Source organism: Coturnix japonica, chromosome 19 (genome assembly GCF_001577835.2).
Source record: "Coturnix japonica isolate 7356 chromosome 19, Coturnix japonica 2.1, whole genome shotgun sequence".
NCBI classification, from domain to species: domain Eukaryota; kingdom Metazoa; phylum Chordata; class Aves; order Galliformes; family Phasianidae; genus Coturnix; species Coturnix japonica.
Window position 1 is genome coordinate 3,095,873 of NC_029534.1, and position 24,075 is coordinate 3,119,947.

Sequence of the window (24,075 nt, forward strand, 5' to 3'; positions counted from 1 at the left end):
CTGGACACACAGCCATATTTCCTACAAAAATGCTTCCCATCAGGAAAAAAAAGACTGTACAAAGTACACAGCGCTCCCACATGACAGTGTTATTGCTTAGTGTGACAGTCAGACACAGGAACTTAAGGCAACAGGATTAAGTGCACTGGGTGGGCACCTGGGCAGGGGGCCACAGAGATGTGCACAGCCCAGCTGAGCCCCTCAACACCACTCATTTTCTCAGGCAGTCCTCAGTGACGCCCTGGGCAGCCAGCTCTGCCAGCACATTGTCCAGGTAGTTGGGGTCAGGGTAGCCGTGACCACTCAGGTTTGTGTCCATCTCTGTTTTGTGGTGGATCTCATTCCATACCACTGTGTTGCTCTCACCAGTGGTGTTGGAGGTACCCACTGTGAAAATCAAGCGCCTGTTCCAGGCCACCTTCAGGAGCTCCAGGACCTGGTGGAGAAATATAGGAAGGAAATAAAAAGAAGTCAGAACTGTCCTTCAGCAGCTAAAGCCCCAAAAGCTGCTTGCCAGAAGCTTAACAGCCTAAATCCCTGCTGTAGCAGGAGACCAAGGAAACAAGGTCCCTTCCAACACTGGTGTATCCCCCCCCCCCACTGATCAGGTGCCCCAGTAGGAAACCCCATCACACAACACCTTACCTTTCTGCCTTTATCATTGTCTGGTAGGTAGCAATAGCGAGGAAAGCCTCTTGCTGTGTAAGGCATCCCTGGGTTGGGGTGCTCAGGGCCCTGCAACAGATAAGACATGTGGCACTTTCATCCTCAGGCAGCAGCAAAATTTGGGATATGCAGGAGGATTTGGCAGTCCTGTATCAAGGCAGTTCTTCATGTGAAAGCAGCAGGGCACTGCTGATTGTAGGAGGTATCTGACATGTTCCTATAGGGCATGTTGGCATCAAGAGGTCCTCCAGGAGGCACCTCATGCTGGGATACAGGTACAGCCAGCTCTTCAGATCATGTGGGAGACAGTCCCATAAGCACAGCTTTTCCACATGGCCTGAGGAAAACCTCAGAAGAAAGGCATCCTTTGCAGGCTGCACAGCAAGGGGCTGCCTGCAGGCACCACGTTGGTGCCCTGTACTTCTGTGGGAGGGAGGCTCTCATAACTCCTGCCAGCAGGCTGCGGCTGTTCTCAGGAGCATGCCATGCTCACCTGAATGCCTCTGCTGATGTGGTACACAATCTGGATTGTCCCACAGTCCCTGTGGCCAGGGAGGGATTGAGGGAAAGTGGAGACCTCCATCTTCCCTTTGGGCTGAGTACCAGTTTTCTCCCCGTAGATGGTTTTACAGGAGGGACACTGCAAGCTGCCATCCTGTGGGGAGAGAAGCAGGTGTCAGAGTTCTGCAGTGCATCACCCAGATAAAGGGCACATGGGACCTACTGGGGATGGGCTGCCTCAGTACCTTGTTCCCATTGGAGTACATGGCCAGCACACACAGCATGTGGAAGGAGTGCTGGCAGTTTGTCAGGCGACCGACCATCTCCGGCTTGATTGTTCTGCACTCACAAGCGTCGCTGTAACCTGAAGGAGAGGCCAGCTTCTCCATGCAGATGATACAGTCCTGGAATACAAGACAGCAAGGAGAAGGGCACCATGTAGCACCTTATGGAGCAGCTAGGCAGCTTTGTATACACCCCCATAACCCCTTACCTCATCTGCAGGAGTGCCCTTCACCTCCACCAGGTACTTCTTCACCACTGCTTCTGGGTCAGTTGGTGCTGCTGCACAAGGACAGAGGAGAAAGACATCAGGCATACCATGAGGTATAAAGGCACTGCAGGGTGACAGCAAGTAACTGGCCAGGAAGCCAAGGAGGAAGATGCGTGTTAGAAAGGAGAGAAAAGGCTGCTCCAGCCAATCCACAGAAGCCCTGCAAAAGTTCCCACTGCTGGAACAGAGTGCTGCAGATGGGAGAATCCACAAGCACAAACCTCTGTGTGCTCACAGGATTCCCATTAAGGTGAGAGCTGCCATGTAGCAGTGGATGGCTGTGCCCTGTGCAGCACACCCAGGGGAGCCACCTTCAGGCAGCTGCTGTGCTCTGGGTGCCCCAATGTATCCCAAGTAATGCCAGCCAGGTCCCAGCTGAACTTTCTGCGCAGCTACAATCCAACTCAGTTCAAGGACGTAGTACACTCAGTGGGAAAGAATTCTGTCATAGGCTATTAAAGGAGAAAAGGCAATCCCACACCACCCAGCTGACAGGGAACCTTCTCATACCATGAGTAAGACACTGCCAAACCCTGCAGCTGGCACTTCAGGAGAGACCTGCCATATACTGAGCAGCAGACCTTATCTTGAGGACAGCAGAATTAGCCTTGAATCCTTAACACAAAACACTGGCTTTTCTCCTGAGCTTTCACACACTCAAATCTAGTAAGACACGACACAACTCACAAGATACACAAGAGTTTTATAATAGGTGCCCCATTTGCAGTACAACACATTGACATTCCCCATTTCCCTGAGCGTAACTCTCTCCTGCCAAGGGAGGAGTTTGCTTGCCAAAGCATGTTAAGCACATGCCCCATCCCCTCTGAAGCGTTACAGGATTACGCAGCAAACATCACATAAAACCCTGATCTGGTTAAGGCCAACAGCATCAGCTGTCACCCAGCTCCCAGCCAATCTCTTGCTGGGAACTGCACTGCCTGGCCAGGCCTGGATCCAGCCAGCATCACACATCTGCACTGCACCCAGCTGGAGCTCCTTACCCATCATCAGGCTCATCACAGAGGCAGCCAGGCTCCTCCACCAGCCTGCAAAAGGAAACATTTGTACAAGTGATGTTAAGGCTGCACCCAGCAGGAGGCAAAATGAGACCTGACGCTTGGCACTGGGGGCTCCTCATCCTTCCTGCTCAGCTCCAAGCCTGTTTCTGGGGGAGATGAAGGATGAGATGCACCAGTGAAGGCTGCTCTCCTCTGTCCTGGGACAGACAGATTCTAACAGAGGTTGGACAGCCACAAGCACCAGTGCTGTTACCCTGGGGCTTGCAAGGAAGCTGTACTCCAACCCTCCCTCAATGAGCAGTGGGTTCTGTTTTCCAGACAACTACTTCTCATAGTAGAGCCAAACACTGTAAAGCAGACAGGAAGGGCTGTTCACGTGCCATAGCCAGCATGAAACTGGCAGCGACCTGGCAGTTGGCACAGAACATCAGGCAGGAGATTGATCCCTCTGAATGCTGCTGGCAGAGATGGGCAAGATGCAAACAGGAGGATGCAAACAGGAAGAATGCACCTCTTCATTGCAGAACTAGATCCAGGGCAATGCAAGAGATGAGGCAACGAGCTAATGTGGGAGGAAAGTCATTTCACTAAGGAAGACAGATGAACCGGGTGCTAGACTTTATCCAAGATAAAGGCACAGTCATTAAGACGAGTTATTTTAAGAAGGGAATTCCTGGCCATCCTGAAACACTTGGTGTCTGGCAGCGTGAGCAGCAGGGAGGTATAACTGAGCACAGAGAGAAAATAAGCCTGTGATGTGAGAGGATGCTCCTGTGAGTGCTGGCGCCAGGCAGGAGATGTGTGATAGCTCAGACTGAGTGGGGCTGAGAGGTTACTGCCCTGGAGCCCCTCAGCCAGGAAGGTGCTGACAGGACACATTAAGCATTAAGTCAAACACAGGAACTTGCAAACAGCAGTTTTCCACTTCAGGTGCATGCCAGAATTCCTTGGAAAAGCATCTCCAACGGCTGCCACAAGAAGAGCAGGAAACAAACAGGAGACTGAACAAACCTCCACCTTCCAGCACTCAGGATAAGAGCTCAGCAGGGCCAGGAGCTGCCTTAGGGCCTCATTCTGACCTCACAGAGAACACTGTTGTGTTGCCCGCTCCACTGGGATCCTGCTTACACACAGTGGATGAAGACATGCCAGCCAGATACAGCGGCACAGGGATGCCATCTGCATGAACTGCTAACACTCGTGCTCAGCTCAGCCCACCACCTCCTGTGGTCAAATCAGTCCCAGCAGAGCACACCGTGATGTCCCTGCCCCAGGTTCCAGCTGACAAACACAGCATAGCACTGCTTGTGTGTGTTGTAGGCAGCAAGAGGCTTCAGCTTCTGCTCTGCAAGTTTTGGAGAGGACATACAGCCTGCTCTGTGCACAATAAGATTTCCTTCCTTAAGTACTGATCACAGTGACTGTGTTTGCATTCCGTGCTGCCTACCAGGCTGATCACAAGTCCTCCTCTATCTGGCTGGTTTTCAGGTGGCTCTTCAAGGTGACCTTCCTTCTCATTTCCTCTGGCTACAGACTGGAGAGAGCAATGCCAAAAAGACACACGGACAAGGTTGTACAGACAGCAAGGGAAGCAAACAGAGCATGTGTCCAACCAGCAGCACTGCCTGCCCAGCACATTACCCAACACCTCAGCTCACCTGCATGACAGATTTAGCAGCTCTGAAGCTATTCACCTTGCCATCAGATACACTTGCCATGCCCCAGAGCAGCAGCTGTGGCACAAGCCACACATTTCCACACAAGAATCACCCCCATACTGCATCATTTGCTCTGTGGAAGCATTTGCTTCCAAGCCTTTGTTCTAGCCATCCCCTGGGATCAAAGCCTGCTCAGGCTCCGTGGTTTTCAAGATTAATAGAGGATTGGTCAATTCTGCAGTTGCATTTTCAATGCTGTTTACCACCAGCTGGCCTAGCACTGTGCTATTGATCTACCCAGGATGTGAAGGAATGTTTACCATCCTTTCATTTACCAAAAGGAATAATGATTTTCATTAATGCTTCCCCTTCCTCCCTGTAGATAATAAGCCACTTGCTGAAACGAGGCTTTTCCAAAGGCGACATTTCACAGATGCATTTTGAATCCTCACTCAGCAACCAAACACTTGCAGCAGTTGCACCCCATGAGGGCCATACACTGAGCAGCAGACAGGCTCAGACAGGCTGTTTCCAGCCAAAGCCAAGCACAGTCACCCACCACTTGTGGCTGGGAGCTGCAGGTTGATACTGGCAGCACACTGCCTGCCCAGCAAAGGGCAGGGGGTGTCAGCAGGGTAAATGCTTCTTTTGCACCCAAGAGGAAGGACTGGGGGTTGCAGGAGACAGCAAGGACTCAACATGGGCTGCAGCCACCACCATCTATTTCAGTACCAGTTGCTGGCGCTCACACTGATGTGCCTGCACCTGGATGCACAGCTCTTGCTGGAGCTCACAGTGACAGAAAAATGTGGAGAGGCGTAAAGTGGAGATGTGGAAATTCAGGGCACAAAATGGACCTGTCTCTGCCTGTTATAGCTTCAGGGTTTATAAGAAATAGAACAAGAACAGTCTGACAAAGTCAAGCTCATTACTGTTGCTGCAGTACAGCACTCCTTGGCCAGCAGTGTTGCACAGGCACAGCTTGCTCCTGGGGGCACCAAGACCCTCCTCAGGCAGCAGTTGTGCTCAGCACTCTGTAGCTACAGCCTCCCTGCTCCCAACAAGGATGGTCCAGCTTTCTACATCTTGTTCTGTAACAGAAAGGCCCATCCCTCCACCCTGGATGAGCACTGGAAGCAGCAGAGCTGGCAAAGCATCTCATCTGCAGCACATCTTGAGCAGAACGGTTGGATCGGATCCTGCAATGCCAGATGGAAGGAGCTGCACCGTGCTCACATCACACAGTCCCTTCTGCTCACAACCCCTCTCTGCCCCGCAGGATGGAGGCTCCCTGGTCCCACCAGGTGGCATTGCTGAGCCACAGCAGGGAGCTGGTTCTCCAGAGCAGCACTGGGCACAGCTCCCACAGCCAGGCATCTCCTTCCACATTAAATATCTGTTTAGTGTCCCCCTTTGGAGGGGGTTTGCCCACACCTCACTGCACATGCTGGCTCTTAGACCCAAACAGCAGCAAGCTCCAACACAGCCACATGCCTCCCCACCACATCCATGAGGTTCTTTGTACTCCTGAATGCAGACACCTCCGTGCTGGGCACGTATCTCAAGCAGAGCTGTGCAGCCTGCAGCTCCCTCTGCTTATCTGCAGGGAGAGGCTGGCTGCCCACCCCAGGACATGACGATCCTTATGGGTCTCTTCCAAATTAGGATCTTCTATGACACCCATCCCAGCAGTTCCATGGAAATCACACACCAGATACTACAGCCTTCAAGACAGAGGGTGCACGATGCCAGCAGCACTGAAGGGCAGGAGCAAGCCCTGGGGGCTCACCTCAGCAGGAAGCAACCCATCCATACCTGCCATCACAGAGAGGGTTCTACTCCCATCTCAGACAGGAGTGGAGAAAAACCCATCCCAGTTTGGCCCCGAATGCCCTACGTGACTCAAGGACCTGCTTGGCTACAGGATCCTCCTCACTTTGTGACTCAGCCATGGGCACAGCTCACAAGGAGACCTGCCCTGAGACAGCACGTGGATAAGTGCCAGACCCCAAGGGTTCATTGAAACCTGCAGAAATCAGTCGTGCACAGAGAGCAACTGTGCTGCTCCAGGTCTAGTGACTGATGGAAACAAAGCAGAGCTTCCTCAGGATGGGGTTTGCCTTCTCACCTTATTTTACAGCCTGTCAGAGACCACATACAACACTTCATCCTTGGCAGGATGAGCATCACGAGCCAAACCAGAAGAGCCAGCGGGGTTCAGGGAAGAGACAAGAGGAAAAGAGGGAGGTAGAACAAGTGCAGAGAGATAAAGAGGAGATGGAAGCAGATATCAGTTTGAGCAGGAACTACCTTTCTTGGACACTTTCCTCCCCTCCTTAACTGAGCTGTGTTTTTTAGTGGCTTTATGGGTGCTGGCAGCTTGCGGCACACAGGTGAGGTGCACGGGGAGTCCAGCGGCTGACATCAGAATAGCCGTCATGCCTACAGCAGGTACGAGATCCACATGCAGGAGGGAAACAACGGGGAAACACATTCATTAAAACAACCTTCAAAACTTCCAAAGAAAAAGAAAATAAAATACAGAACAAAACCAAACCCAGGCCCTCAATGTGAAACACCTGACAGGCAGCAGGACTAGAGTCAGCACAAGGATCCAGAGGCCTTCAGAAGGAAGAACCTGGGCAGCAAACCAAAGCATCCACCTGGGAAATTCAGGCCTGCTGAAGGCAGAATATTCCTAAGGTGACATATTGCTTTAGAACTCACATTCCAGGGAACACCTGCATGTGTGGGTGTCCATTCTCAAGGATGCCACAGTCAAAAATCACTCATGGCTGCAGACACAACAGACAACCCAGAAGCCAGCACCTCCCCAGATGTTATCTCCTACAGCTGCCTGTGCTAAACCACATCCTAACACAAAGGAAATCCTCGCCAGCATCCCCAGATCCATGCACAGCTCATGGCTAAAGCTGAAGTTAAAGACTTCTGTTTTTTAAGCCCATATTCAACTGAGTTGGAAAGACAGAAAAGCAAATGCATCATTCAGGACAAAATAAGGTACCAGCCCACACAGGACTGAAGATGGAGATATGATGGGAAACACCACCCAAGTGCAAGCAGTAAGGCTGCTTCCTGCCTGAAGCCAGTCAAGGAACCACTGCCTGCAAGCAGAAATCCCCTGCACAAAGCCCACATAAGCACTCCACAAGCAGAACCAGCCCCCATGCAGCCCTGGCCGTGTTTTGTACCAGCTTCACATAAGGTCCAAGTACAGGACACATCCCACACACTGTTTGAGTCTTCCTTGATGCAAGAGTTAGATGTAAGATAGACAGCGTGTAAGGACCGTAGACTTCTAGACAGAAAGCACTTCACAAGTTGGAATATGAGACACAGCCATTTGTACAGGACTACCCAAGGAAGGCCCAGGCTGCCCCATGCACTATAGACCCCCCAGCACACATGGAAACAGGTAACCCCACACCAGGAACCCTGTTAGGTGTCATCTTCACTGACTCAGCTTTACCCCAGGAGCTGCAGGGATAAAGGATCTTTAGAGCACAGTGGCACTGAGTAACCTCACCCCACTACCAGCACTGGGTGTTCTCAGAACGAGCACCAAGGGAGCAGCGTGAACCACGACTGAACATTGCATCCATAGATATCACAGCTTCCTGCAATCACCAGCTGCAGGTTGCTGCTGGCCCCATGCTACACCAGCAGTCCTTCAGCCTCCAGAACAGCTTAAGTGTCCCCCTAATGAAAGCTACTCCCAGGAGCTGCACAGCTGCCCCCTGCTTGCACCAGGAACGTACTTGTGTCCTCAGGCTGCAAATCTCCAACTGCCTGACCCCACCAGAGCTGGGAAATGCCATTCCCCAGCCTGGTGCGAAGGAGGGAAGTGGTGATGCTGTGTCAAATGCTCATTTCTCAGCACTGTGATTACAGGGATTGCAAAGACTGGCATTTGACAAGAAGTCCAAAGACCAGCAGGGACTGTCACCACCCACACGCATCTATATACAAATGTACAATCAGTGCTCTGTTGAGGAGACCAACACCAGTTTGCTAACTAACATGCAAAGCCCGCTGCAAAAGGGGGGGGGAAAAAGGAGAACAAGATGAAAGCAGAGACTTCAGACTCCATGTCAGAGAGCCAAGTGAAGAACAAGGCATGGAACCTCATCCAAGTTCAGCTGCCTGCTAGTGCGGCCCTTCCTGTACCTCGAACAACTTACCCACAGTCGTCTACCAGCATTGTGAATCACTGCAAAGCAAGTACTTAATTCCAGAAACTCTCATTTCACAAACTGCAAAGGCAACAACAGGTCCACGTGCACACAGAGCACAGGTTAAGCAAAGGACCAGGAGAGCTACCCCCAGTTCAGTGCTCTCTGCATAGACAACCTTAAACTGGCAAGAAAACACTTTTCTATTTCTACCTTCTGCTGCCCTCACAGAGGCACACAATGAATCCTCTCTTCCTACAGATTCAAAGCAAGAGAGCATTCAGAACGGGGCTGCTCCTGTGCTGTGTTGTTTGAGATAAGCCAGAAGAACACCACAACAATTCCTCCTTCAGAGTGCTGATACAAGGCTGGAAACCTCAGTATCCAACAATCCTCCCACAGGTCTGGTGACAAGAGCAACCAGCAAGGGATCCCAGGCTCACATGGAGACGTGTACATGCCAAGTGCATGTGTGTGTGTACAATGCAAGAAGCACACACCTCTCTCCCTTTTTTCTCTTGCTCAAAGCATCTACGTGGCCATGAGCACCGTATTAAAACTGCATGGGGTAAAGTTATTTTTGCTGCATCTCTGACAGCATCCACCAGCTCTTCTCGGCCTCCCATGTAAATAAGGCACTTTTGTAATATCCTGTGCAGAATATTAGCATGGGGAAAACACCCTTACGTAATGCACTGAGCACCAACCAGCTGCTTACTCACCCCCAGCCCAGCACACCCATCCAACCACAGCTCAAACACCAACACGGCGCTTTAGCAGTTTGCTGAGACTGATATTTTGGCATTTCTCTGTACTAACCCAATACCAAGAGTGGAAAGAACACTTCAATGACAGATTTTCTGCACAACTCAAAATACTAAAGTAAGAGAAAATAAGGAAAAAAAAGCATAGAGAGCAGGTTCTCAAAGTCAGCTTTGTGATTTCTGGGGCCTGGAGCTGCAGTGTTATGTATTCCTTGCTAAGAACCCAGGTATTCATCACAGCACCAAAGCCCTCCTCACTGACAGCAGGATTCCCCATTACCTGCTGATTCAGAACATTTCTCCCCTTCCTGGCCCCTCAGAGCATCTCAGGTCTGATCACAGCCATGGGCTACACAAACAGAGAACCCAGAAGAGATGCTCGCCCTATGGCTGCTCCTGCAGAGACCACTCAGCCCAGCACACAACACACTGCAGCCACTTGGATCTCCCACTTGCTGCCTCCCAGGGACCTGGAGACCTTTCAAATTAACAAGGGACAATTTGCATATGCAGAACAAGGTCACAGTTAGCACTATTAACATAGCCTGGATACATTAGGGCTTGTCAGTCCTCTGCTGTATTTACCCTTCTGTGATTAAGTAACTAATTACAGTCAGTGCTAATAGTCAGGGGATGAAACTCACAGCTCTCATAGCGAGCCCTGCTCACAGGTCATCCTCCCAGAGCAAGTGTGAGCTCTACTCTACACCTCATTTCCACAAAGCCTGATCTATTAAGACTGAGCTGGAGGGGCTACATGCTGTCAGCACAGCCTGCATTTGACTTTACATGGTGCCCATTTGGCTCTGGAGACCCACAAGGCACAATCCTCATCATAGCACTCAAACTGGATGACCAGAAACATCAGTGTCAGGGCATCACCAGGGCAAAACCTGTACTCCCAGCAGCCACTGTCACACTGCAGACCCCATAGCTACAGCCAACCAAGGCAAAACACCAGCATCAAGTTCTGGCACTCAGATTTCAAACACTTACTGAAAGCTATAAGCATGAGCTGCCATTTTCAAGGCAACGCCATTTCATGTTCCACAGGCAAATCTACTCTGAAAAGCAGCACTGAAAACTTGCACTTTCATCCCTCTCAGATGCACTGTTTGGGTATATTTAGGATCAGATTCACAGGTTTCAATGATAACAAGCCAGCCTGCATTGTGTTGCCACAGGAGACAGCGACTGATTTAACTTCTGTTTCTTCCTTTCCCTAAGGCAATGCATTACAACCCTTTTTAAGCTAACAGCTATCTGAGCCTTTATAATAAAACCAGACAAAATCATCCCATGCAGCTGCCTGCACTACAGCCTTCCTCCTCTAAGGAAGGAAAAAGGAAAAGCAGCAATTGCCAGCCAGCACACAGCATAGCCCAGGTGCCCCCCTATAGCTAACAAATTAGCACCCAAACCCTAAATACACCCACTTGTCCTCATAACCTGTCTTTAAAGCACAATTTAGAAGCAGAGCTTCTTCAATGAGTCCACAGAGCTCATCTCTCCTGCCCCAAGACTGACTACACACCAGCTGGCATCCTGTTCTTGTGTTAGGAAAGCACTGATCCATATTGACCAACATCAAACCCTCTCCGCAGCTAAAACAGGAACAACACCTTACAACAAACTCTAATGAGAAAAAACAATTGCTAAGGTCCAGCCTTCCTGCTCTCTCTCAAGTCTGCTCTTTCTACTGCTTGGGTTTTAGGACTAGAACTTTTTTGCTACTAAACACAAACCAGAGCTTCCCTAAAGGCTAGAAAGGGAAAGCAAGTGCCAGAGGAGACACTCACATAACCCTAGAAACAATGCAGATAAAGCAAAACAATGTAGTTACCTGCCAAGGCTTGGTTCAGTTTGCTGGGCTTGGACATCTTGACTGGGAGGTTTACAGTGCTAGAGAGAGAACAAGAAAGAGAAAAATATAACAGTACAGGTCAGCAGTCAAATAAGCAAGAGCTAACTGAGCTGCAGTAGCACACAGCCCTAGATATTTTAACAGGCTCTAATTACCCAGGTGAGCTTCACCTGGGACCCCCTTCCCCTCCCCACACCCCCACTGGCCCAAGAGTTATATTTAAGAAGCCCACCCCTTTGTAAAGCAGGGTTCTAATGCTTGTTATCTTTGATGATACTATAAGCATATATGAACAAGGGGAGAAAAAACTGAAAGAGACTCAGAAGAGTTTGGTAGGCACTCTACCTGAGAAGCCAAGAGAAGGTGGACACCAAGCATCCCTTTTAGGTTCCTAGCTTGTTTTGGTAGCAATTCTTAGTGCTGGCAACAGCACCTTGAGCAGCTTAGGAAATATGGGTAGTCTCTGACCACAAAGCCCCCCTGGGGAATGCAGTTCTGCTCTTCCAAACTGGTACCCAGAACTGGAGTATTAATACTTAACTCCCAGTGCACTGTGTGATGTTATGATGTGGAATATCAGTAACCAGAAATCATAAAACCATGACAAAGCTGGACCCCAGCTTGAAGCCCACCACGCTGGGCTTTGCCTTAGGTGGCACACAAGCACAGCAGCTCATGGGCAGCAGTTGCAGTCACTACACAAGCAACACATCATCACAGGCAGTGACGATCCCTCTCTGCAGCCCTGCTAAGATCCAGCAGTGACACATGCCTACCTCCCATTCTTGCAGCAGCGATGCATCCCCACCTTGCAGTTCCCCTGCCTGCTGTGTTTGGAGCAGGTTCCTGTATTCTCTGAGCCCCCAAGGGAACCCTGCGTCTCAATGTGCTGTTGGCAGCCTCCAGACTTTTAAAGGGTCCTCCACACTGCACAGGTTTCCTTCCTTTTCTGACTGTGTTTTCCCCACTGTTGCCCCTGCTGTTGCAATATTTTCAAGTGATGCAACCAATTGTTCTCACTGCAACCCAGTTCAAACCCTTCTGACCACAGTGGAAATCCTCCTTTCAGCTTCAAGGGGCTCTTAGTGACTATGACCCTCTTTATGACTTCTTCCTTCCCTGATTTCGCTCCTTCATCACAGTTCCCTCTCACTTATTTTTCTCTCCCACCAGGAAGCAGCCCAGGAGACACTGCAGTTCCATTCCTAGTTATGTGACACAGCTTTGTGCCCAAAGTGCTGCAGCCACCTGGGTGCTTCCATCTCCCCCATGGAAAGGAAACCCAGAGCTGATCCAAAAGGGGGATGATGAGCACTGTGAAGTGAAAAAAGGCCTCAAGACTTACTTACAGTAAAGGCAAAGCGTGTTAGCTTTGACTGCAGGAAGGCTTTAAGGCAACTAATGACGTAGGAACTAACTAACTTTTATTTTATGTGGGCTACATCTAGGTTTGAAATAGGATGTGTTACTTATCCATGTGAACACAGGGGCAGGGCTGCCACGTGCAGAAACCTGCAGAAATCCCAGCCATGAGGCTGATGAAACCAAGGGAAATTCACACTGAGCTGCCTCTGCCACAATGCTGCCTGGGCAGATCTGAAGCCGCAGTGCGTAGGAGGAAGTGTTGCCATGCTAAAAAAGGTGCAGAAATGCAACTCTGAGCTTACGTTGGGCCTGAGGTGGTTTTTCTTTTGGACAAGGAAGGGTGTAATGAAGGAGGATATTGCTATAGCCGTGTAACACACATCGTGCCTTGCCTCCAAGCAGGCGTGCCTGTTCCCACACCTCCGCTGCACAGATTCCCAGCTGTTGCCTGCATCTCTGAGCCAAAGCTCGGCCCTTGCAGCAGCTGAAAGTCAATGCCTGAAGTCTCTGAGCGCTCCCTGATCTGCACCTCCTGAGTGCATGGGAAGAGCTGGGGCTGCAGCACAGGATGCTTCCCAGCACAGCTTCACCCATGGATAGAGAGCTGCTGGAGGCAGTGCTGCATTCTGTTCTACACACACAGCACACTCCATCTGTGGCTCTCAAGTGTAGTTTGCAAGGAGGCTGGAATTGCTATATTTACTGCCTGGGAGGAAACTAAGGCACTGAGAAGCAAAATAACCTGCCCACATTTATTTCATACATTAGAGCAGAGCCAGGAATATCTACTTATGCCTTGGCTTGCTCCAGCCAGTGCTCCTCTCTGTTTTCCAGAGACTTTGATCCTTTTGGGAGCACGGGGAAATGAAACCTGCAGCATACAGTGCCTGAGCTCTACCCTGACCTCCATCCCTGCAGCAAGCAGGAAATATTCTCCCACCACTGATACCACAAAAGCTGCCATGTTTAGCTTCATTTCCTACAAAACTGGGTGCATGTAATTGGGTGGGTAACTGCACTGTCTTTCAGTCTCCAGAAGCTTTTGAACTGCCAGCTCAGCTTCAACAAGGCAGGAGCTGGGACTCCCTGCAAGCTTTGTATATGTCTGCCAGTAGTGCATGCTTCAGGGCCAAAGGTTGCGCAGTGCACACAACACAACCTTTATTAGACACTGGAGAATCTCTCAGTGCCACCGCCCCCTTCCCTGCAGCACACACTGCTCTGTCACAGCAGCACGGCTCTGTTGGTGGATGCTTGTGCAAGCTGCAGGATGGCCATAGAGAGGGAGCAGCTGAAGGAATTGCACGGTGCAGATAAGATGATCAAAGACACACAATCCCCTCCTTGGATAATGACCACAGCATAATTAGCACCTCATCCTTGCAACCACAAAAGCCTCACTATTCAGTGATACAGCAGTGAGGAGCAACGGAAGAGGAGCTAAGCCACAGAGCTAAGCTGAGGGGAAAGACAGGGAACACAGTGGGTAAGGAATGTTGTGGGCTTAGGAATTAAATGAAACGCATTGTTAGAGTATGCTACTCAGGTTTCCCTTAATTCGCAGAAATGAGGGTATTTTCTGCTGGAACATGGGCTTCACGAGCCTGGGAACATAACCCCAGCCAAGAGCTATTACCCCAACTCTGCACTATTTCCAACTCACCACATGGGAAGGAAGGGGAAAAGCCATCCTGGGCTGTCAGCTGGTGTTGAAAGAAACCCTTTCACATAATGAACTGCAGAGGAAGACACTGCCCCATGTGCATTCACCTGTCTGGACAGGGGAAAGGCCAGAGCCCTTGGAAAGGTAATGACAGAGGACTCTGAACATCTCCAAAGAGGGAGGTTCAGCAAGAGAGCAAGACTGAAGTCCTGCTTAAGATACAAACTTCAAAACACTCTGCTAATTGCATGGAGCACAGTATGCTCTTTCTGCCCTTCCAGTCTTTTATCTATGCCTTTGCTTGGGCTGGCATGGACAGGTAAATCAACTCTGGCAAGTTTGCTTCTAATTGCTCTGATGCTCACAGTGATGCTTGAGATTATTACAGTGCAGAGCGTATATACTGCTCTACATGATGACAGCAGCAGTCAGACAGCCCTTACTCAGCCCTCCTATAGCTGGAAGACGTGCAGTGCATGTATCATCATCAGCTTTTGGAAAGAAGACAGGCCATGGAAGATCGGCTTCAAAAACATCTTGTGTGCAGTGAAAACTACTACCCTAAAAACATGATTCATGAGCATCTTGATGGTTTGGGTTCCATAGAGATCAACCCTGCAAGGAGACAGAGGAAAGTGCTCCACTTTTAGGGAGACACTGACTCTGCTGGCTACAGCCCCGGGGATAACTGACTGTGGCTAGGCCAAGCAACCTGTGCATGGGAGAGAAGAGTGCAGTAAGCTGCTTTCCATTCAGCCTACAGCACCTATAAGGCCTGAGGAGAACTGAAGCATACTTTGAACTAAATAGAAGTGCCTATTTCCTTTGCATTCACTTGGTTATCCCTCTCAAAATGCTACCTTACATTTCCTCACGCCTGCAGTATCTCAACTTGAGCACTTCCTTCAGTGGTTCAACGTGGCTTTCCTGGCTGACAGGGATGAAATTTCAAGTGGGAGAAAAGCAAGGAAAAGCAAAAGGGAAACCTCCTTATCCATCAGACACCAGAAGGCTGCCTCCTTTTAGGGAGCTCAGTGAGAAAGGCTCCTAAACAATGGAGACCTGAGCACAGCAGGTCTCTGGGACACGCGCAGCATTTGAAGGTGAGTCGAGGTCTGTACCTGACTCCATTCGATGTGGACAGTCCTGTGCTGGGGCCCACGGCACCTCCAGCCTGGGGCAAAGCCCAGCTGCTCTGTGCATTGAGTCGCTGTGTGGACCTCGCTCCAGACAAAGCGGGTTTGTTATAGGGCACAAAGCCGACGCCGGAAGAACCCACTGATGTCGTCCTACCAGAAACCTGAGGTGCAGTGGAGGAGTTGGGGAAGTTTATCATGGAGTTCCGGTACCGCGTGGTGATGGGGCCAGTCCCCCCGTTCAGCCAGCACTGCTGGCACGAGCAACCCGTCCCTGTGTGAACGGGGGCCAAGGAGGATGTCACGGGGTACGGACTGTCCACCCGCCTCCGAACACTGCGGCGGAACCTCGTGGTCTTGTTGGTCTGCACTTGAGCCACCAGGTCAACCTCATAGTCGTAGCCTAAGGGTCCAAAGTCCACCCACTGGTGGTTGGAGGCACAGGCTTGCTCCAGTAAGTCGCAGATGTTCATCGCGTAGGGGAACCAGCCACGTTCGTCGTTCTGCCACTCCCAGATGATGCCCTGCCCAGCTGCCGAGTCCCTGGGGAAGACATGCCTGCGGACGGCCCGCATCGTCCCTGGTAGGAAAGAAAAAAGCACTTTGAGATCAGAGCAGCAGACCTGCTTCAGTGATGTGCTCCTACACTGATCTGCGGCGTTTAAATAAGAGCACTAATAGATTTTCTCATCCCGACAAAGGTGGTTTTGCTCACAGAGCTTAGAGAAACAGAACACCTCGGAGATCCCTGTCCACCAGCCAGATCTGATTGAGGGCTGGCAACGGGTTCAAAAGCTGCTGGGAGGAAGGGTGGGAAGGGAGGGAAGGAGAGAGGATGTAGAGACCGACACACCCAGACACGAAGGAGCAGCAATCACAGATGCCTCACTGATGTTAAAATCAGGCTGAGGCACGGATCTGGTATAAACCTCCCACAGCCTCAACAACAGAGTAACTATAGAGACACAGCACCTACAGAAAGTGCAGCTGGGGCTGAAGGCCCACTTCCCTCTGCTGCACTAAGGCCTGGGCAACTCTGCTCCCACAAGAGGAGTCTCACGAGGGCAGGACAAGGGCTTCAGAAAGGGGAGACCCAGCTTCTCTCAGCTCCTGACCGCTGCAAGGCGAGCATAGAAAACCAGCAAAGTCATTTGGATGCTGCAGAGAACAGCTGCTCACGTAAAAGAAGAGCGCTGAAAGCAGATATGCTGTTGTTGCAAGGCGCTCGAACCCCCCAGAAGCTTCCAAGGGGACCTCACTCAATTGCTTTTTTAAAGCAAAAAAGCTCCTGAGAAGGAAGTGAACCACCTAACAGCACAGAAGCTCAAACCTCTGCAGAAATAGGCTTCTGCAGCTGGGCCAGATCTGTTTGCAGTGGGAAAAAAGCTCAGCAGCCCACTGCACTAAGAGAAGCTGGGAATACCCCGGGGCAAGTCTGGGAATGCAGGCAGGTGGTGGGGAACAGGAATGCAAAGAGCTGTTAACACAAAGGAGTTCAGAGCAAGAGGGAAAAAACCAAAACCAACAAAGCCTCTAATAGCAGTGAGGAGGGCTCTGACCCTGAACTCCAGGAAAGAGGTGAAAGAGCACATCAACAAACAAGTATCTGCACTTCAGCCCTGTGAGAACTGCCCCAGGATGTTCTTGTGGCTTTGTGGGACTCCACTCTGCCTGCACCAGAGGACAACCTGTGCTGCAGCTCTGCTGACAGCGTGGAAGTCATATCTCTGCTCCTACTGTGCTCCCAGGCTTCTTTGTGAGTAGCATTGGTGGTTTCTGCTGAGTGCTTTGGTGACCAGACCATGAGACCCTGTGAAATTCCATACCTGACCTGTAGGACCCAGGGTTGAACCCCTGATGGCTCAGCTGAAAAACCCAAAGACTCCTGTGGGATAAGGCCCTGCTCTGGCAAAAGCCAGGGTGGAAGGTAGCAGCAGAACCAAGCCAACCTTCCCCAGCCAGGAATCAGTGCCTGACATGGGAAAGCAGAGAACACAGCCAAGAGCAACTTAAGCAACGACCGCTCCCATTCAGCAATCAACTCCTGCCAGGTTTTAGAAAGACTGAGAGCACAAGTCTTATGTTTTCAACAGACATTGGGGAAGATCTGAGCAGAGGGAAGAAGGATGAGATCAGATTGGGACCAACACGGTGAGACAGGCCATGTATTTAGAGATGGATGCTAGGAGCTTGCTACCAGCAGAGAGGAGACCAGCACAGGTAAAGCAAGGTGTTAGAAAGCCAAGCAGGACACATGGGTAAGAAATCAGCAAGGCAGTCCAAAGCTGCTCCAAAGGCAGCTCAGAAGCTATAAGCAGCACAGGGAAGACTTCAGGTGTTTGCAAGTGACCTGAAGCTTTAAGACAGACAAACTGCAATGGGGAGAGGAGCTTTTAGGAGTCAATAATAAGTGAAGGCATGCAAGGCATGGAAGGGTCCCCTTCCCCCAAGCTGGCAGGGAAGCTGGCATTCATCTCCCGGGTGGGCAAACAGCTGTGGCAGGAGGACAACTCCTGCTGCTGCCTCACATTCACTTCCAGTTAATCTGCCCAAAGCAGCAGCTGAAGCCTGCAGTTAATCCTGCCCACAAGATCCCCCTGCACAGCTGTCACTCCCTGTTGGTGGGGATGCTAGTCCCGTTAACACTGGCTTCCTGTTATTCTCCCTGGCTTCCTTTGAAGAGCTATTTGTCTGTCTAATAGCTAATAAGCAGAATACAACAGCCTATTTTTTGCTCTGTTTAAAGATTTTTCATGGGGATGTTTCCTGCAGAGATTCTTTTCTCCAGCAGATGACAAAGGTCAGCTGGCTGCTTGCTTAGAAAGGTTCGAGCTTAAGGCAGAGCCCTGCAGAGAGAAAGTCCTCCTTAGAAGTGGGCCACAAAAAGGGGATATGAGCATTCTCAACAGTCACACACACAGCACATAGGAACAGTTACCCATGGAGGGAGGCTCACAGACCTGGCTGCTCTGATCAGCATCCCTCCGAATCAGTGGGAAACACTGCAGGAGAGCTACGAAGTAGAATGAGCCTTTTTGTTGTTAAAAAGACTGCCACAAACCTCATCCACACAAAGAGGAGATCACGTCATCCAGCATCATTTCCAAAACTGTACCGTGCTGTTTCTCTGGGATGACTAAACCCAAATCATCCTGCAATGGACAGTATAGCTAGATGGACAGTATAACTAGATGCTTTGAGGTTTTTCACAAGTGACTAATGAGATACAAGGCACCTGCACACGTGAATAAGGATGTCCCAGTTGCTCTGGGACACATCTTTCAGCCTCCCACAGGTAATCAACCTCTACATGGTGAGATCTCAACCTCATCCAGCTGGGATATGTCCTGCACGAGTGCAGTGTGAAGAAAACAAGAAACAACTACTGGTGCCAGCTCCGGTGGCCTGCATTGTGTTGCTTGAAGCCACAGCTCTCAGCAGAGCTTCCAGGCCATGCTGAGCCAATACTGCTAGTGCTCAAGACACTTATAGGGAAAACTCATCTCAAGGTTACTGGTAAGCACTATAAAGTCAGAACAAAAACACGGATGCAGCTGCGATGAGCATTCACCACTCCAACCACTTCCTTTTCCTGTAGGAATTGTCTCATTTTGCAGTTGATTCAAGACAGTGCTCATTTCTTGCTTCAGCTGGCAAGAACCCAGTACACTGCCCAACATCACAGCCTGGTGTGAGGCTCAGGCAGTGTGCTAAACATGACTGTGTCCTGTGGCAGGGGGAAAGGTGTTGGCAGAGGCAAAACCGATGCATGGAGAATTTTCCTTTCATTTAGGAGTGTGTAATGTGGAATCTCCCTGGATTTTCTGGAGATAAGAGCACATATTACATCCCTGCTTTGTGAGCTGCAGCTGCTCAGCACATCTGGAGCAAAAGAGGGCAGAAACCATATCAGCACATTCTGAGCCCATAGCCCCAGTGACCTCAGAAAATCAAGATGAGAATGAAAATTAAACCTCAGCCCTGCAATTAGGAGCAGCCCACCCTTCCTCCCTGGAAGGAAGCAAGTGAGCCTGGGACAGCAGCAATGGGGGACTATTCAGTGGCTGCATTACATTGTTGTGCCAGGGGCAGAAGGCTTTCACAGAGCAGCTCGCAAAGGATGGCATGCCAAAGTAAAGCAGCTGGCACACCTGCTGCAGAGGGAACAAGGGATGAAGCCAGGAGGGTTTCAATTGCAAAAAGGCCTTTCTGTGGGAGCAGTCTTGAATGGATGTGGGCTGGACGGGCAGGCAGAAAGTTTCCAGCTCTGAGGAGCCTAGTCCACGAGCTCTGAGCTGTAGAGGTCTCACGATGAGGCTTCTCTCACCTGTCTGCCTGGCACAGCCCTGCAGATTCATGTCAGCCAACAGTGCTTTGCTCACATGCCAGGTGGCACACAGTGTCAGGAGAGAAGACAGAGCACATAGCAAGTAACAACAGTGTCAGCAGAGCTCTGCAGGGCTCTCTTTAAGCACACAAGCAGGCTTACAAAAATGCTGACATGAGAAGGAAGCTCCCTTACCTGTATCCTGCCGGAACTGCATCAGGCTTGGGATATCGATGACATAGGGAGCCAAGCTAGCATCCGCATGTCCCAGAGAGATGCTGCTGCTGACAAGCCCCGATCCAGAACGCTGCCCCTTCTGCTGAGAAGCCTGGAAACCCTGCTCTATGAAGTTGCACACGTTCACTTTGTACGGCCTCCACCAGCCCAACTCGTCCTTCCATTCCCACACCACCACTGCTGTGGAGCTGCTGTGTCCTGGGATGGAGGCTATGGGGGGCCCGGCCAAGCTGCTTCCTGCTCCCTGAGCTGCTGCCATGGTCTTCCCTGAGGTCTGGACACACGGAGATCACAAGCAGCAGCTGCACCAAGTGGCTTTACACCATCTTCTGGGGAACCTGCAGGGAGAGACACAGGGCACAGCAGAGCTGAGAATGATTCTCTATAATCAACACACCTTAAAGACACACGACACAAACTCAGCCTTTCACAGAAGATAATCATTGTGCATTTAGGAGACCACAGGAAAGGGAACACACTCTGGTCAAGGGCAAATGAGGTGCCACCACCTGCAACATGTCAATGTGACTTCTGCAAATTTGGAGAAAGAGCTTTCTGACAAGACTCTGCTTCCAACACCAGACACCACCAGAGCCTGCAGACTTATGCAAAAGTAGCCCAAGGCCGCTGCTGATCTGCACTAAGCATATCCATCAGCACTGAGCCAAGCTCAGACCTGAGAAGGATGCCAAGCCCTGCACCTGTGCACATTGATGACTTGGTTATGCAAGCAGATCCTGAAACTCTGCACTGGTCTAACTCCAGGGCTACAATGCCAGCTCCATTCAGGTCTCTGACTGTGGGGATTCAAGAACATTCAGAGCAGAAGCTGTGGAGCAAGAAAAACAGCATTAGAGAGGAATGCTGAGAACCCAGGATGCCTCCAGGAAAGAAAAACAAAAGTCAAGTGAGGTGGGTGATGCCAAACAAAAGTCAAGTGAGATGCGTGACTGTGGCACGATTAGCAATCCTCATTGGGAGGAAGAGAACATGGCTAGGAACCACTCACAACTGACTAAATAAGTGCCTGCATGCACAGTTAAGGAGTAGACCAGAGGTGACTTTGTGGAATGTTCTGTTGACATGTAGAGGAGGGCAGGAAAGTTACGAAAGAGAAGGTGGGAATGTATATGAGGGATGCTAGAAGCTGCAATAAATGATTTGGATTGTGGATTGTTCATGTGTTTGAGTCTGTGCCTTCAGACACTGCATCTGATCATCCATTGTCATCCAGGATCAGTCCCTCCACTCCTCCTGTGCAGCATTATACACGTACACAAAGCCAGAAGACAATCCTTAATGCATGAAAGTCAGCAAAGCACAGAAATAAATTTGTTAAGCTTGATCCAAAAGAAGAAATGAAAGGAACAAGTATGGAAGTGGCAGGAGGAACAGAGGGGACAGAGAACAGCCTGTGCTGAGGACCGGATCACAGCAGTCCTACCTGCAGCTTCTGGGGCTGGAAAACAAGGGATATCTTAGAACAAGGGACAGCTTGCATCACTAACAACTCAAGTCAGCTGCAGAAAGCCGTTATGAAATTATTTGGGGAAGGATAGAGAATGGGGTAGGAGCCTTAAGATAAGGCATAAGATCCAGATAAGGACACAGAGGGCAGCAACTAAATCCTAACAACTCACAGAGCAAAGACAAATTGCAGACAAAACATCACCAATGATCTCAGCCCCCAAGGAATTTAAAACAGCAAATCCAAAGCCGTCATCACGTGGGGTCACCCACAGCAGTGGGGACAGACACGTTATTAGGGAACACAGGCAGAATGAAGATGTTATTAAGAAACAGCTATACACGTGTGTATGGTTCCATAGGCATTGCTCCATGTGCTGCCACAGCCCACCCAGCAGGCCAGGCAGCAGGACCTCCTGGGTGAGGAGGTGGAAAAGAGGGACTGAGAGGTGACAGCTCACTTACAAATGATGACCACTCACTTCACAAAGTGGTGTTGGTTGTGCTAACAGCACTGTTAAGTGTTAGGAGCGGGGATACTGATCACACATGGTCGCCAAGCTGCATCCAGGAGGCAGAGCACTGATAGCTGGCATTCCTGTGCTGCTGTGTTGTTGCAAGGAATTCTGTCCAGACCAGCTGGACACGTCTATCTTATGCCTGAATACCATGCAGAGCATTTGGAAATCGCCGTGGCAGTGCTGGTGAGCAGCTGGCTACAAGAAGAACACGAATGCGAATGAACAAGATTCATTTGGGGTTTAAAAATACAGTCACCTTCTCCCTCCTAAGGTCTCACGTTGTTGATTGCTCACTTCACTCCAGTCAATAAGGAGCTATGAGCTTCCTTCCTGCCAAACAGAAAAGTTCGTGCCTCCCAAGAGGCAGCAAAGCTGTGGGTGGCTTCCACTGGAGGATGCCATCTGCGTGGAGAATGACATCGCTGCCGGATGGGGGAAGAGCCCACGCTCCACAGAGCATCCCATCCATCCTGCTGGCGTGGCTTGCTAGCTTAAAAAAGAAATAGAATTAGAAAAAAAAAGAGAAGAATCGAGCAAAGAAGAGACTCACCCACGTGTCTGCATTTATGAAAGCAACACAGAAATGCCAAAGTGCTCCGGGTCACCAGCAGCACACCCCACTCGTGGTGAGAAGTAATCAGCCACAGCAATGCACACAGGTTGGTTATTTTACTGCTCCAAACAGCAAATTCAAACCGTAGGTGTCAAACTCGACACCTGCCTCCACCAGATCATTTGAAGGCAGGTTTCACACCACACTCTGCCTGGACTGAGTCAGAGCAGGGCTTGGAGTGGGGGGGATCTGTCCATCCCACAGTACAGATGGATACAATGCAGAGCTCAGGTGCTCTGAGCCCCAAAATAGGGAACTGCACCATTTCCCCTGCAAAGTTGTTGCTGCCAAATTTATTCCCTCAGCCTCAAGCAGAGGAACAGAGAGAGGCTTTTTGGAGGGAGTCAGCAGTTTGTTTTGTCCTTCTTTTTTTTGCAGCACAGCAGCAGGAGATGAAGGAAAGCAGCTCAGTGAGCACCGCATCTTTCAGCCACCATCAGTATCTGATGCTAAAAACGGGCAGATGACAAAATCCTGCTGTCACACCCAGGGTGACAGTGAGATACTTTGACTCTGGATGTGGCAGCTAAAGCACCCAGCCCCACTGCATGTGAGCACAGCTCTGCCATCTGCTTCCCCACCTGAAAAGGGAAATATTCCCTGTGCTGAGACTGCACAGCAGCAGAAATGGGTGTCCTGCTCCTGCCCCAGATGACAACAGGGACCTGACTTAGCACAAAGTTTAAAAGATCCAGCCACAAAACTCCTGTCTGAGAGGCTGAATTAAGGTGTGTTTGCTTTGACCCTCAGCACCAGCACTGCAGCATTTGCCAGGGACCCCAATGACCAGGGACCTCAATGAGAGCAGGGTGCATTTCAATGGCATTTCCCACCACCCAACTTGCTCCTCCAGCCCCACGTAGGTCAGTCTGTTTAACAACATACCTCAGCACATTGATTTCAGAGCCAACACATCAGTTGAGCCAAACGAAACCATAAGCGACAGCTCTAAAACTCCCCATTCCGGCTCCAGTGGCTGAGCAGACACAGCTGCCCTCTATCATCTCACACTGGGGACAAAACTGAATACTTTCCTCTTCTGCTCTAACGATTTCACCTCACTGTGAGCACTGCAGTCGCTACTGAGTGTGCCTTAAGGCACACAGGGGCACTTTATTCGGGTTCCACATTGTGTTTATATATTCCGGCCTAACAAGCAATGGGAACCTTCCATAATGGGACATGGGGGGCAGTGGGGCGGCTCACACCCACAAAGCAGAGCCGGCCCGGCTCGGCCCGGTCCTCCCGCATCCCAGTAAGGCCCAAAACAGCCCCGTACCCCAAATAAACGCCCTTAAAGCTGAACCCACCCCCCACCGCCGCACACACCAACCTCCGCCGAGTCTCCACAGCCGACAGCCCCACACTCAGCGGCTCCACCGGCCTCAGGAGCCGAGGAGCCCAAAGGAACCCAAAGGAGCCCAAAGGAGCCCAGAGGGGCCCAGCCTCGCTCCGGTCCGACCCGCAGCTCCGCTCACTGCGGGACCGGAGGAGCCGCCACTTCCCGGCCGGAGGAGGAGGAGGG

The 24,075-nt window shown here is 50.6% G+C and overlaps 1 protein-coding gene across 4 annotated transcripts; it reads right to left on the bottom strand.

The window, feature by feature from the left end:
- Positions 1-68: 68 nt before the first annotated feature.
- On the bottom strand, positions 69-24,075 carry DTX2 (deltex E3 ubiquitin ligase 2). Of its 4 annotated transcripts, XM_015880505.2 has the most exons (11): positions 23,884-24,075; positions 19,908-20,287; positions 15,371-15,965; positions 11,201-11,259; positions 6,711-6,842; positions 2,725-2,769; positions 1,661-1,731; positions 1,413-1,571; positions 1,160-1,321; positions 646-735; positions 69-436 (listed from the first exon to the last, which is right to left on the bottom strand). In XM_015880505.2, exons 2-11 carry the CDS (start codon positions 20,206-20,208, stop codon positions 212-214), a joined length of 1,839 nt encoding a protein of 612 aa, XP_015735991.1. In that variant the 5' UTR covers positions 20,209-20,287; positions 23,884-24,075; the 3' UTR covers positions 69-211. The 4 variants fall into 4 exon arrangements, with proteins under 4 accessions (XP_015735991.1, XP_015735994.1, XP_015735993.1 ...); XM_015880508.2 differs by lacking the exon at positions 6,711-6,842; XM_015880507.2 differs by lacking the exon at positions 2,725-2,769.